The 15,027-nt window shown below is 43.7% G+C and overlaps 1 protein-coding gene across 6 annotated transcripts in view; it reads left to right on the top strand.

Moving 5' to 3' along the window:
* The window catches only part of GATAD2B (GATA zinc finger domain containing 2B), an 85,579-nt gene that overhangs the window by 49,050 nt on the left and 21,502 nt on the right, over positions 1–15,027 (top strand). For all 6 annotated transcript variants that reach the window (XM_043502260.1, XM_043502256.1, XM_043502259.1 and 3 more), the window contains one exon: positions 6,299–6,628. In XM_043502260.1, coding sequence (XP_043358195.1) covers positions 6,300–6,628 — 329 coding nt within the window. In that variant the 5' untranslated portion in view covers position 6,299. The remainder of the gene's footprint in view (positions 1–6,298; positions 6,629–15,027) is intronic.

The following is a 15,027-nucleotide window of genomic DNA, read 5'->3' on the forward strand; positions in this document are numbered from 1 at the left end:
CCATCGGCATAGAGATGGTAGTTGAGTTCATATTTGCATATAAAACTGACCAGATAAGGTGAAGAGGGAGAAAAGAAGGGCATCTAGGAAGTGGGTGGAGGTGCACACCCTTATGTACATGGAGCCAACAAAATGCTCCTGGTGTGATGTGATATCATAGCCCAAGAGTGCTGCCGATCTCTGTGGACACAGCTTTTCTGAACAGTTTTGCAGCTCAGCACTAGAGATGCTGAATCCCATCTCTGTGAATGCCCAGACACAACTCTGGAAAAACAGTTACTAGTAGGAAGAGGTTACTTTCTCCAGTCCAGTGGTCTGAACTAACAGGGGCCTCTGAGATGCCAAACAAACACAGCTGCTGAGCACTGTTCCCTCTAAGCTGTGTGCATGTGCAGGCACACGGCAAAACACCACGTGCCCACAAATTTTCCCAGAAGCACAAAAATTTGCACAGAAATTTTTTGCGCACACGGCCTGTCAAAAATTAGAGGGAACATTGCTGGTGAGTTTAAAGTCTGGCAGCTTTAACAAATAACTTTACCTTTATTTTTTTGTTTAAAAGGCGTTTACACTTCAGAAAGTGCAATCCTAGAATAGGTAGACCTTGGTTGTTAAATACAACAGCATTATTCTGTGTCGTGCTCATAGAGTTACTGTGGACAATGGAGATGCTTCAGGTGCAGACAAAGATTATTGCATCCCTTCCCAAAAAAGAGAAGAAAAAGCAGCTAGCATGGAAAAGTACTGGAACAGAGTGAAAATCTGTCAGTGTGAATGATGGGCTTCTTGCCCTTCTCCAGTCCAGGACAAGACCATTGTGTCTTCAGGAGGCCTAAATCTCCTTTATGCACTCTGGTATTTTTATTTTTCTGCTTACTAGCAAATATTATAGCTGCATTTGTCTTGGTGCCAGGTCATGCGTCATGAAAGATCTTCGTGCATGAAACAGTGTAAGGCTTTTGAGTACCAAGACACAATTCAGTGAAATTGCATTAGATTGCTTATCACTTAAGGTGGCATCTTGTTTTTGTTTTTACAGTGGCGCTTCTTTATATATCAAACTGGAGCACGTTTAATATGCAAGATAATGGCCTTCTGTTCAGAAAGAAAATCTGCAAGATGCCTTTCCTCCTGGGTGGGATGTACTGTACCCAGTGAGGTTTGGTATGGAACTTCAGATATCCTAAAGCAAATAGTGAGGACTGCCATTCAGTGATACTGAGTGTGAAGAAAGTTAGGAGGAAATTTTGTTCATGACCATTGTATCCTGTGCCAGCCTTTGCCAAGTATATAGCCCTCTTATTCAGCTGTAGCTTCCTCTATTCGACTCCCAAGACCATCAAAACTAGGAAAGTTTTGCTGAAGTCCTCTCATGCAGACATTACTGCAGCTGTGCATTCTCCAAGCAGCTGGAGCTGTGCTGGGACTCTGGGTGCGATGAGTTTGTGTCTGCACATGGTGTCATGTGACTCACCTAGACTTGAATAATTATTTTCTCTCTCTGAAGTGACCCCAAGTTAAATCAGGGATCTTCATTTCACACCTCTCCCAAAGCACATTCTTTGTTTGTCTGTGCTTGCCTTTCTGTATCTGGTTACAGTATACATTAATGCTCTGGCAGTGAGGCCCAGTTATAAACTAGGAAGACTTCTAGCTGGTGTTCACCTTTAGTAAGAGAACCTGTTTGAGATCAGACCTGCCTTAGTAGACTGGCTGGACTTTTTCTATTGCAATGCAGATTTCCACGTTTTCCTTGCTGTGTAAAGTAGTTGTACCGCTTTAACAGAACACTGTTTGTATGGCACAGCTGTTACCTCTGCACCCATATCACAGCATTGTCTTGATGCTCTAGCCTAGTTCAGCTTGTATTAGGGTTCTACTTTAAAGACCTGTAATTATGAGGGTAGTATAAAGGAGTCAAAACTTATTCTTAGCAGAAATATAGCTTTCAAAACTTCAGCCCATGAGTGACTTACTTGAAAACCACACTTAGAAACAGTCATACCTCTTTCCCCCTTTAAGGTGGAGTTCATGTATATGAGCTTGGTGCATATTGGCCATGTTTCAGGGCTCATAGAGTACAAAAACTAATTTGATTTTTAAAAAGGGAAAACAGGGAAGAGATTAGTTCCTTTTCTGTGGCTTAAAAACAGCACTGTTAAATGTCCAAGTCTAGGTTGGCAATCCAGCTAGTTACATCAGGTGACACAGTGGGTGGCATATATCAGGATGCAATCACTTTAGGACACTTCTTCACCAGATGTTCTATAGTTTGAAGTTCGTTTCTCCAGTCACAAATAGGATTGTCTCAGTCCCCGTTTATGGCAGAGCTAGGTGCATCTGCCCTGTGATACACAGATGCAGTTCAAAGTGAACCGTAGTTTCCATGGGACTGAGAAGCCACAGGATCCTTTAGTTGGGTCCTTGGTGAGGTGTGTGTTTGGGACATTGGCAACCTTTCATCTTGATTGGGGAAGAACCCTGAGTTTTTGAGCTCTTGCACTGCAAAGGAACAAGATTTTCTAGATTTCAGTGAGCATCTTGATATGTTATTTAGGGCTTCCTGTGCTGGAAGATATTTGTTCCCTCAAATACGATGTGACTCAAAGGATTCTCATGTCGCAGCACATTTGGGGAGTGTGGCTGTGCTTCAGTACAGAACACCACAGTTATGGTGGTTTTACTGTGCCTATAGTGATCCGCATGGTGGTTGGAAGTCCAAAAGTGACGTGGGAGCTGTGTGACCAGACTTCTATAGTAGAGTAGACAAGGGCCAGTGAAGATTTCTGTGGAGTTTTTGCATCAACTTTCTGGGTTATTTCTGTTGGTAGAGATTAGTTAACATTTAGTCTGGCATTCCCACCCAGCTCCCTTGGTGCTGCATTATAGATTGCATTTAAATCATTGGGATCATAACTGGCAAATGCCAAGGAACTTCAAATCGCAGGTTCTTTGGTCCTAACGTGTAGTTAGGTACAGAGGAGAAGTATAAATTCAGGGACACAGCTTCCACTGACTCTTACTGTTGTGCTTGTGACATTTTGCTGAACCCCTTGATAGTTTGTGCTTATGTGATCTTATTCTGCTGTGTTGTCCTACATGCTGCTACCCAATTGTTGATGTAGAAAGGCCATTGAAATAAACAGCCAGCATCTTCGTTGTGCCATCAAGACTTAGACACAGGAGGTATTTTGAGGATGCACGAAAATTTTAATATATTTTGTTAAAGTGGATTCTCCTCCATAATTTGTATTTCTTCCAAACCACTTTTTGAATGGTGATGATCCTTTTAAACTGACCTTTCTCTGAGTGACCATAGGAGACTGACCTCCTTTCCAAAAGGATTTTTGTCAGGCCTAAGGGATAACAGATTACAGCTAACTTGATGCTCCATTCCCGTTTGCACTAGGGTATATGGGTGATTAAAATCTGGGATTTAAATCACTTTGATTTGAATCAGACAGGAAACCTTGATTGAAAATTGTGGTGTGTTTACTTGTACATTTTAGTTCTTTTCCTAAAAACAGGTTGGTTCTCATTAGCTGGTAACCATTAATACATGTTTGCAGCTAAGTACAGCCTTTACATTAACTTTGGTGCTACATTTTGCTAACACAAGGATACAATATATCTAAATACATTTATTTAAGCAATTGTATAGCTTAATTTACATTATTCAGATGCTAATATAAAAATTAAGTGGTGAATGATGCATTTCTTAAATGCACAAAGACAGTATTTTATTTTTTTAATAAATAAAACTAAGTGTTACATACTTGAACTTTTGGTCAGCATGTTTTGATAAAAAAAGCTTAATTTAAAACTAACTGCTTCATTTAAAAAAAGGAAGCATAATCTGTAGTTAATTATTGTTTCTGGTAACCATGTCCTTCAAGATTATGGAACTAATAGATCTCAGCTTCACACTGAGCTTCTATCCATAGATTGAAAGAGGAAAAACAAGCTTTTTCAACTTCCATTTGTTTTCTTAACTTTTGAATGAACTGGTCATTGAACTGAACTAGGAGAGTAAACTGAAACGAAGGGTATGGCTACGCTACAGAGCTGACTGCGGTGCATCGATGATGCGGCTGCACTGCTGGCGCAGGTGCTCAAAACCGGCAGGAGAGAGCTCTCCTATTGACTTCATTATTCCAGCTCCCACAAATGGCAGAGCTGTGTTGGCAGGAGATGCTTTCCTGCCAACATAATGCTGTATACACCAGAGCTTAGGTCGGTGTAATTTGTGTCGCTCCGGGAGTGGCTTATTTACCCCCTGAACGACATAACTGATACCGATGTAAGCTGTGGTGTGTACATAGCAGAAGAAAATCAGTCTCTCTGCTACTGCTGCCAAAAGCTGGTTTAGCACTTCAGAAAACTCTGGTTCCGGGTGCTTAGCCACTGACTTGCACCAGATCAGTGGGTTGAATTTCTTTTGAAACTTTGCAGCTTTCATGTATTGCTTAATATCTTTGTATTTAATTTAAATGATATTAATAGATTATAGCAGGTTTAGGCCTTAATACAGGTTGTCCTTTTTAAACTTTAAATAGGTTAAGTTTTGAAAAGTAAACCTGTAATTTAAAATTTTAATACATTGATTTAAATAATTATCCACTGTGATTTGCACTGCATGGGGTTTGCACCTGGAGTGCATGGCGGTGTCTGGAGCAGAAAAAAGTGAAGGGAGTGGGTGGGAATGGTCTTGTTTTGAATTAACCTTTTTTGGTAAGATGCAGTTTTGTCACTGTAAGTGCATCACATTCCTTACAGACTAACAGGGTAACTTAACTGAAAGCAGCTGACTGCAGAAAAATGACACTTTACAGAAGACTTTATTCTTTAAAGAGAAAAAACTTTGCTCCTCTGTCTGACCTGATGACTTGAAATACTTTTTGCTTGATTTGAGTGTCTTTTTTTTTTAACGATTAAAGGCCCCACCCCCATCCAGCACAACCCCTTCCCATGGTGCTCCAGTGCAGACACCTGACATCCTGCTGTTCTCCGCCCTACCCCTGGGCAACAAGAACACCCTTAAATGGCCCAGTATATTACAAGGAAGTGTGGTGGAACTCAGTGACCTACATGGAGGGGCAAAGAGGGACAACTTCCCTGCTGGCCCAGACCACTCCCAGTTGGCTTCTGAAGGGAATGCACAAGAGAAAGAAACTTAGTTCAGCTACAAAATGAGAATGAAATGAAACACTAACCCTATTAAACTTTTGTGTGCACAAATGAAAATGTCAAACTTCTGAAAGTGATGGTGCTGATAATACAGCCGTGGGCCTGGCACAAGGCTGCTGTTCTGTGTCTCTGCCATAGTATATTGATTGTGGGTGCATAGTAGGATGCACCTCAACCCCTCTCTCATGACCTGTGCGCAGACCCCCACATGGGTTGGAACCATTTGATGCATCTATGGACAGGTGTAAACAAACAGCCCATAGACAGTAGGCACCTGCTCCAGGGACTTGTTGGGCTTTGTGGGAGTTGTGCAGCAGTCTGGAGGTAACCGTGCAATACTGGCAGGGGTGCTGGGAGTGGATGTGGTGCGCTGTGCATCCTGGACTGGGCACCCAGGGTACATGCAATTCCAGCAGGTCAAGTTGCCACAGGGCACTTCTCTAGTGTAGACAAGGGTCCTCGCTTGTTTTTTTTTTACCAAATGTATACTATTTTTGCAAAGAAGACTGAAAGGAGGCTTCTTAGGAAAGCCCAAGTATGTATTGGAGGAAGCGGTTGAACCTCCCCTGTAATCTGTCTGAATGATTTTCATGTATTATAGCACTGGTTCCCAGTTGGCTAAGACCTCAGGTGAAGTAGCCAGCAGCCTTGTCCCCTTACAGCTCCATTCCCTGTTTTTGGACCCCATTGTGCTGGAGCTCTCCCACACCCCCTGTATTCTGTTGAGTGCATTCCAGCCCATAACACTTAGGGAAAATCCAATCATGGAACACGCCAGGTTGCGTGAGGCTGGGAACAAAAGCACCCTGAGAAGGAGGCCAGCCATTTGTGTGCCATGTCAGCGGGGCACCAGTGCCCCATAGAGTGGCTGGACCCAGTGGTTGGCACTAGGGTTCGGGGGAGGAAGGACACAATAAGGCAAGGGGAAGAATGGCAGCGATTGCACTAGAGCTTGGGTGTTCCCAAGTTATCAGCCTGCAAAGAGGGCTTCTGTAGTCAGAGCTCAACAGTCTCCTAATTCCACACATGAGACTTAGTTAGCTACATTTGCTGCTTTTCCTCCCTGTTGCCCTGATACTGACCCTGCTTTTATGCCAATCTCTCTCTACAGGATGGACAGAATGACTGAAGACGCATTGCGCCTGAACCTCTTAAAACGGAGCTTGGACCAAGCGGACGACCGGGAGGATGTCCTGGCAAAGAGGTTGAAAATGGAAGGGCACGAGGCCATGGAGCGCCTGAAGATGCTGGCGCTGCTGAAGAGGAAGGATCTTTCTGGCCTCGAGGTGCCCCACGAGCTCCCAGTGAAGCAGGATGGTGTTAAAGTCTACGAAGAGAAGCTGAATGGGAGCCTGAGGCCCCATGCAGATGGCAGGACTGCAGGGCGGCAGGGCAAGGAGAACATTAATGATGAGCCAGTAGATATGAGTGCAAGGAGAAGGTAGGCCACTGAACAACTGGCATTTTTGTCATTTACATCTCAGCACAGACTCTTGTTGACCTTCTGTTCAGCCAAATAGGAAGTCCACAGTCATGGGAATTAGAGCAGCATTTAGTGGGGCTGCCTGGGGATCTTCCGTGGCATCTGAATCTCTGCTTGTGCAATCTCTCTGGCAGGCTCAGCTAGGAGCAGTTGCTGTGCTTCCCTGCAGAGGTTCTTTGGGAACAATAACCGTGTTCTCCTGCTGTCAGAAGCCTACCCGTTTATTTTTGCTGTTCGAACCACCCCCCTTCAATACACAAGTGGATTTTGTTCCTTTACTGATATTTGTGTATTGTATATAAACTACAGCAGTAACGTGGTGGCTGGGCATTTAAAAAAACTATCCCACTCCATTTAGTCTTTTATTAGTGCCTACAAAAGTGAGAACTAAAATCCTCTATTTAGCTGAAGGTAAAGTATGGTATAAGTGCACAGATAATCAATCTTGACCCTAACCTTGGAGAAACTGGTGACTCCAGGAGTAAGAAGGTAATTGTTTTCTTAGCAGAGTCTAAGGTCTTGTCAACACTACCGTGTGGGGTCGATCTAAGGTACACCGCTTCAGCTATGTGAATAGTGTAGCTGAAGTCAATGTACTTAGATCTACTTACCGCGGTAAGTCGACGGCTGACGTTCTCCCGTCGACTCCACTTGCGCGCCTCGTTCTGGTGGAGTACCGGAGTCAACAGGATAAATCGACCCTTTAACCTTTTCACGTGCGGTCTATCAGTGACTGGTGAGTTGCATCGATTTTCAGGGGGAGGGTTGGTACCCCTTACAGCATGTACTTGCCTTCTGTGCACGTGTGCAGTGCCTGCCTATTTGATTTGCTGCAGCTGGGCTCCAGTTATTGAATTCTCTTCAGGCATCCCCTGAGGATGGGCTGGTGATGAATATTAAGGAAGTTTGAGATCGCATATCCACATGAGTGAACTTGTGAACTAAGAGAGGCAGTAGCACCATATAGGAAATATCCCTTTTATTTCTTGGGGGGTTGCGGGGGGAAGTGTTAATGGGTCTGATTTTCTGTTGTTTGGATGCTCAGTTAATCCATTGTGTGACAAGAGTGGCCAAAAAAACTGAATAGGAGATTCTTATTTTAAAGAGTACAGTGCTCAGACCTGTGGGGAGCGGGGGTGTGGAAGTTTTAACACTCAAGTGGACTATCAGGTTTTTTGTTTTTTTCTGGCACTTAACTGTGAATTCATTTTGGTCCTTGGGCAGATTGCTGCTTGCTGGTCTAACAAATTCACTGCTGGGTGTAGATGTCATGTAGTTTAAAAATAAAATAAAATAAAATTGGTATGGTATACAGCAGGGGCTTGGTTTGCATCCAGAAACCAGTTGTTAGTGACTTGGAATGAAACTTCTTTGAAGGAATGAAACTTCTTTGAAGGAAGAAAAGGAGTACTTGTGGCACCTTAGAGACTAACAAATTTATTAGAGCATAAGCTTTCGTGAGCTACAGCTCACTTCATCGGAGGCAGTGCTCCTAAAAGCCAAATTCCTGCCACCTCAAGAATAATTGCAACCTGTTATGCTAGCAGCTTTCTTCATGTCCTTATGGGCTAGCCAGATTTGAACCTCCTGGTTGGCAGAATAGTTCTTTACTCATGGACTAGCAGAGTGACTTTGTTAAAGGAACTGTTTTGCATATAACAGCAGGCAGGAAAAATTCCTCCTAATGGTTCTTTTAACAATAAAGATGTCTCGTTGGGTGATGGGATGCTTTCTGGCCAGTGCTTTGTTCTTCCCATTCCAAGTTAAAAAGCAACTGGGTTGTGATTCAGCAAAAACCTAACTGTCTGTCTTAGTTACTGTTTTCCAAGTATTTTTGTTAGTTTTTTTTTTAGCTGAAGAGTAATCTCTGGATTTAAGGAGGACTCCTTGGTTCTTCAGGATAGGTGGTGTGCAGGAGTGGGAGGTTTTACATGTATTCTGGTTCCCCCCTTGCTGTTACAGTAGGTGGGTGGTGCTAGTGTATTGTGTACTACACAAGTTAATGCTTTTAGACACTCGCTTACCTATCAGATTCTAACTTGCAAAGAGTTATGGGTGGTGAGTAGGCCTGAGACACCAATAGCAGGAGGGAGAAAGTCTTTCTAATGTACGTTTGCCTGGATTATTTCATTTTGGCTAGCAATAACCCATCATATGTGTTCCATCTATTTGGTTGCCTCTGCTGTAGATTTTGTTTCCTTTATCACAAAGAAACTCATTTGGGCACAAGCGGAAACATTGTATCCATCTACATTGTACTACTCTACATTGTAGAGTCTTGGTAATTATTAGGGATGTAGATATCGTTTTAATAGTTTAAACTGTTACCTTTTTAAATTATATTGTTTAACTGGTTAACCAATTAAAGGGAGAAGGGCCCAAGATACCTAGTTTGTCCCGATGTGGCCTCCGCAGACACTCCATGCCACCCTAGCTGCAGCTTCCCTTCCCTTCACTGACCAGCAGACTGTCCACCTCTGCAGCCAAACCCCTTCCACTGGCACAAGGGGAGGCTGGAGACTACTTTTATCGCCCCCTGACAGGGCCTGCAGTCCCTGCCTGCCCCCATGGCCTAAACATGCTCCCCCTGCCCGGCTGGCTTCCTCCTGCGAAGCCTCTGGAGCCAGCCAGGGCTGGGATCGGCTGGACCGGGGCAGGAGAACTGATTTGAGATCCACGCACAGGGAGTTAACTGTTAGGGTGGCTTAATAGTAAGACTAATGCTTACCAGTTAACTGTTTAATATTTTACATCCCTTATTGTTACAGAAATATTTTAATGTACAAGAAACACTTTTTGATGAAACAAGAGGTCTCCCTTTGTTTAAACTCTCTTACTTGGAGGTTTTGCTTCAGGAGTGTCGTCGCAATCCCACTAATTCTTTTGGAGAATTGTCTGATCTAATGGGTGAACCTTGCAGACCCTGGGCTTGGCCTGATCTGTGGCACAAGCAAGTTCCACAGCCACTCTGATCTGTGATGTTGCCATTAGCTAGTCAGGTCACTCAAGGTTCATACTGTTTTTTATTTGGGGGAGAGACACCACATGGCCCAATAGACAGGGAACCAGGAATAGGGAGTTCTCATCCCAGCTCTGTGACCAATTTGCAGCCTTGGGCAACTCATTTCATTTGTGACAAATGGATAATATTTAGCCACCTTACCAGGGTGATAAGATCAGTGTTAAAGCTCAATATAGATGCACAGTGTATCGGGAATAATAGTGGCTCTATATGATGCATTATCACGGGCTATTAAAACTTGTGTATTCTTATCTCTTCCTCATGCAAGGACCAGTGGGTCAGTCTGTGACAGAGTGGAGGCCTCGCATGGTTGGAGGATTGTTCTCTTCTTCGGAGTCCCTGCTTTGAATTTTCAGTTGTCACTGTGGGGAGGGGAGAGGAAGTTGAATTCGAGATTAGTTGGCCAAGTGCTAGAATTGGACCAAACCAGACATAACCACTGTGTAGGGATGGCATTGTCTCTTTAAGAAGTTTCTAAATTTCTACCAATGATGCATTTTCCCAAAAGAGGTTGGAGTGGAAGATAACCATAAAGAGAGAGAGAGACACTGGCTTCAAAAGTAAATACTGACGAATCAAACAGAACCAGCCCTAAAGAAGGGAGAAAATATTCCAAAAATGTCAAGCATAACTTAGGAAAAAACACTCTGTAGCAACAGAAAAATGTGTGCTATTCAATTTCCCTGTCCTGTTGGAAAGACCAAGGGCTGGCTCGGAAAGGCCTGCTTCATCCACCTCCACCTCTGCCTGTCTCTTGCATGCCCAATGCTGCTTCTCTTCCAGTGGCTTTGTTGCAATTCTGCTCTTGCCTTGACAAAAGTAAATAAAACAATCCTGACATATTTACCGATTCTTTACAGATGGCCCTGTTTCCCCCGTCTGACAAAAATCAATGTCAAAGTCAATGGAATGTAAATAAAATGCACCAGCCACATCTGAACGTTTGTCCAAAATAATTGCAAGAAATCATATCAGTTGTCTGAATTTAGGAAAATCTCAAAGGAGCCAAAATATGGTGCTTTTTAATCAGTTGGAGTGTGCCTATGTGGCAAGTGGAGGCCAAAGATATGAGAAGTTAAACCCTCCTGGAGCAAGCGAAACAACTATATAGTTACCGTGAAAAGACTACAGGAATGATGAGGAAAGCAGCAATTTGTTGTGACAAATGGATGTTTTGAGCAGTCTTTTTAACAGAGGTTCATTCTGCACCTAAACACAGACCACCTGAGATATCTGAGGACTAGTCTACATATGAACTCTCACTGAAATAACAAAAGGTGTGATTTAAAATCTGTTTATAGTGGTGCAAAGTCTGCATGGGGATATTTTGTGACTGACTTAAGCCCCTTCATTCCAAAATAAGAGCATCTTCTGACAGACTTGCATCAAAATACCTAAATTGGTTTTTGGTAACTGGTTTAGGTAAAGTGGTGCAAATCTGTGTATAGATCAGCCCTGATGGTCAAGAGCCAGGACAGGCCATACTGGGAAAGGTGAGAACTAGCTTAGCTATTAAATATTGGTACTTACCAGTAAAGAGAGAGAGTTGAGATGCCTCTTATTTTTAGCCTCAGACATCCTACATAGGCAAAAAAGCCTCCCAATCACAAATAGATCAGATAAGGGCTTATTTACATTAAAAGTTCATTTGAATTAAGGTCGTGTGTAAATTTAAAGTGCAACAGCTATTCCTCTAATGGTGTGTGTGGACATTCTCATTCCAGAATGAGTGTGCCTTGTTCTGCTTTAGCTTAATCTGCTGTTGTAATGTGTGTTTGTAAAAAAGCAGGAGAAACACCAAGAGAAGGCAGCCTGAAAGGAAGCACCAGACAGTAGTAGAAACATTGGGAGCCTGGTGCTGAGAAAGAGAGCGAGCTTTTGGGCCAGGTGCTGGCTGAAAGGCATGAACACGGTTGCTTTGCTCACATCTCCCATTTCAAAGTACATTATGCTTAAATGGAACAAGACACTCTTATACCAGAATAAGAGCATCCACACATGGAGCTAAGAATGGCCATACTAGGTCAGACCAAAGGTCCATCTAGCCCAGAATCCTGTCTTCCAACAGTAGCCAATGCCAGGTGCTTCAGTAGCTCCGTGTGGAGGCAAGTCCTAATTCCCAGTTTCCCAATAATGTGGCAATAAGTATGTTTGGAAGCAGGTGGCTCTTTGCAGCAGAGTTCCACTACACTTAAACAGAGATGGGTCATCCATAACTGCTGCATTGGAGACTACTTGTGTGTCAAAGAGCAGCTACCTCACTTGGCTAAATGTGAAACCCTGGGTATAGATTCATCTGCCTGGAACAGATCAAAGCCACCATATGCCTCCTAGGATGTTCTGGGCCCGATTCGCTAATTGTGCTAATAAGGCTGACGGTAAGCCAAACTAATAAGGCAAGTTGAAATTGTCACTTGAGTTGTCATAAACAAGGAATCCTAGCTCCAAAGTGCATCCCAGAGATCCCACCAGTAGATGAGTCACAAATAGGCCAGCTGCAGTAGACCTGAGGGTACTGCTCAAAACATAAGGCACAGCAGATTGCTGAACAAGCCAGACCAGATCTCCGTGCAGTGCGTGTGCACTGTATGCAAGATTTTGAACATCAAAAGCCTCATTATTAACTAAAGGAGGTGGTTGAGTGCATAGTAACATGGAGCCAAATGGTCACACATGCATTCTGCCTCTTATTCTGTGAAGCCTTCAAGCTGCATTGATCCCATAGTCCTGTATCTGCCTGTGGTACCAGTTTGTATTGTGTTGTACTGTAACTACTGAAGCTGGTAGTACTTGGCCTTGATATCGTGCTTTCTGTCTTCAACCCTCCCTGCAAGATAGGAGTTTCCCCTTTGTTCCAGATGGGGAAACTGAGGCAAAGAAATATTTCATAAGGTCATAAAGAGAGTGCTGGGATTCTGATAGAGCTCCAGGATTCTGGTCCTGTGATTAAGGCCTGGGGCAGGAAATATCGATCTAATGTTGCTGAAGTCGAGGTACTTAGATCTACTTACTGAGGTGTCTTCACTGTGGTAAGTCGACAGCTAACGCTCCCCCGTTGACTCTGCCTGTGCCTCTCACTCCAGTGGACTACCAGAGTCAACGGGAGAGCACTTGGCATTTGATTTATCTTGTCTAGATGCAATAAATCGACCCCCTCTGGATCAGTCGCTGCCTGTTGATCCGGCGGGTAATGTAGACAAGCCCCAAGTCATGTTGTCTCGTTATACAGGGATAGGGATTTTATTGTTTTGAACATCCTATCTTTTGTACAGTGTCGTACTCCTCTGAGGCTGCAAGGATGTAGTGACCCACAAAGAGGGTATTGATTGCCATAATGATTTTAGAGTCCTTAAGATCTTGCATAGTAATGTCCCAGTGCTTGCAGTGTCAGCAAATTGCTTATTGCTCTGTTTTTGATTTTTAGGGAGCAGGCTGTTGGAGTTTTTCTAGATGTACAGCCATCCATGAACTGTCAATCAAAACTTTAGTTTGTAATTTAACACACTAGGTTTCTGATGAGTACGACAGCAGTGGATGCAAGAGCCCATCTCCGTAGTACTCTGCAGTCGGCTTTTATCTCTGTCACAGCTAGTGATGAGCTTGGCTTTTGGTAACAGATCACACTGACGCAGCCTGAACTGGCTAATACGTACCAAGGTGTACCAAAAGCTAGCCTCCTTACTTGGTTTGGCAGGAATTGCAGAAGTGACACCAGAATGCAACCCTTGCAGTATCTCTGCAATGGCTCAAAGGGAAAGAGACTGACCCTCAGTCAGTCCATTTCAGTAATTTGGGGGTAAAAGGTTTGAGAGTTTTGCCCCAATTCTTTTACACAGGTCAGGAGATAGCTGTGTTCCCCTTCTTCCACAGAGCCCCTTCCATTTCCTGAATGTCTGAATCGCTCTTTTCTGGGGATTGTATCACTTGCCTCTGACGACAATCTCTGGTACATATTTTTCTTTTCATGCCCTCTTCCTCCCTCTTGTCTGAAACACACACCCTCGTTTCCTCCTGACCTTTGCCCTTTTGCCATTTTATTCTCCCATGGTTACACATCAGCAGAGATTCTCTCATCTAAGATGAGTACTACATCTTACGATCCCCGGACTGGACATTGTGCTTGTGCTGTGGGGGGGATAAAAATCCAGTAGCGCTGTGTCAGGATTAGGCATGATCAAGGCACCATCCCGCAGTCTGAAACAAGCCCTTAGTGCTGAAAGACGCATAACAAATGGTGATAGACAGCAAAGCTTTCCCAGTCTCGCTGGTGGCCAGAAGGTGAGCCGGCCAGAAGATGATGGCAGCAGGGAGCTGCGTAGGCCAAAACCATCATCTGACAGCAGAGCCTGTGCAAACAGCAGCTTCCAGTTGTGCAGAGCTAGTTGTGCAGTGAGAGGTTGATTGCCCTGTTCTAATGCTGTCAAAGTGTGTCCTAGCTGCATGGAGCTGCCAGTGACACCTGGGAATCTGAGGCTGAATCAAAGTATTCTGATCTGACTCTTCTAAAGCATTTGTGTCTTGTAATCTGTGTGTAAAGGTCCCTTTGAGCCTAATGTCTTGTCTGAAATCAAAGGCTACAGAGCAGTCGGGCCTAGAAATGAATTTTGGTTTAACCTAATGCTGTTTTCTGGGTTTCACCTGCTAAATTTCAGATAAACTAATCTGCAGCCCCACCTCAGTCATGGCAGTGGATTCAAACTAAAGTCCTAAGAGTTGTCAGTCTGCCACTCAGTGCTAGAGGGCCTTACACCAAGCATGCTTTCACTAGTTAGCATCTTGACTTTCGTGGAGTTTTTGCAAGCCTCCCCAAGCTCCATTACATTAAATTGGTGACGCTGAAGGGCTTTTATTGTAACCACCTTATTCCAAATGATGTCACAATGAATGCAACTCTGCTCGGTTACCACTGGATTATAGCATTGATTTCCTAGCGACAGGCCTCTGTAGCTGCTCTTGCTTTCTGCTGTTCGGTGTATTGACTCTGGGTGGAATATTTCTGTCTAGCTTTTTCTTTATGGCCTTTTTCAAACAGATGTGTATGAATATAGGTTTGGGGTATTTACATGCGTCTTAAACTTTGAGCACTTCCCCCTTTATCTCAAGCATCACGTGAGTAGCAGTGACTTTTTCAATATGTCTGCATAACAGCAGGCAAAGATGTCTGGAGTTATGCTTGCCTATGCCCCCTTAAGTATCCAGAGCCTCAGCACCTCATTGCTTGTCATTTCCCTGTTTGGTTAATACCTAGCTCCTTATTAACAACATGTGCAGGTTTTGTCTCAGACATGGGCTTGTGTGTTAACCTTGTCCCTAGAGAAACCTGCTATTGACGAAA

This window comes from Dermochelys coriacea, chromosome 24 (genome assembly GCF_009764565.3).
Source record: "Dermochelys coriacea isolate rDerCor1 chromosome 24, rDerCor1.pri.v4, whole genome shotgun sequence".
Classification (NCBI taxonomy): domain Eukaryota; kingdom Metazoa; phylum Chordata; order Testudines; family Dermochelyidae; genus Dermochelys; species Dermochelys coriacea.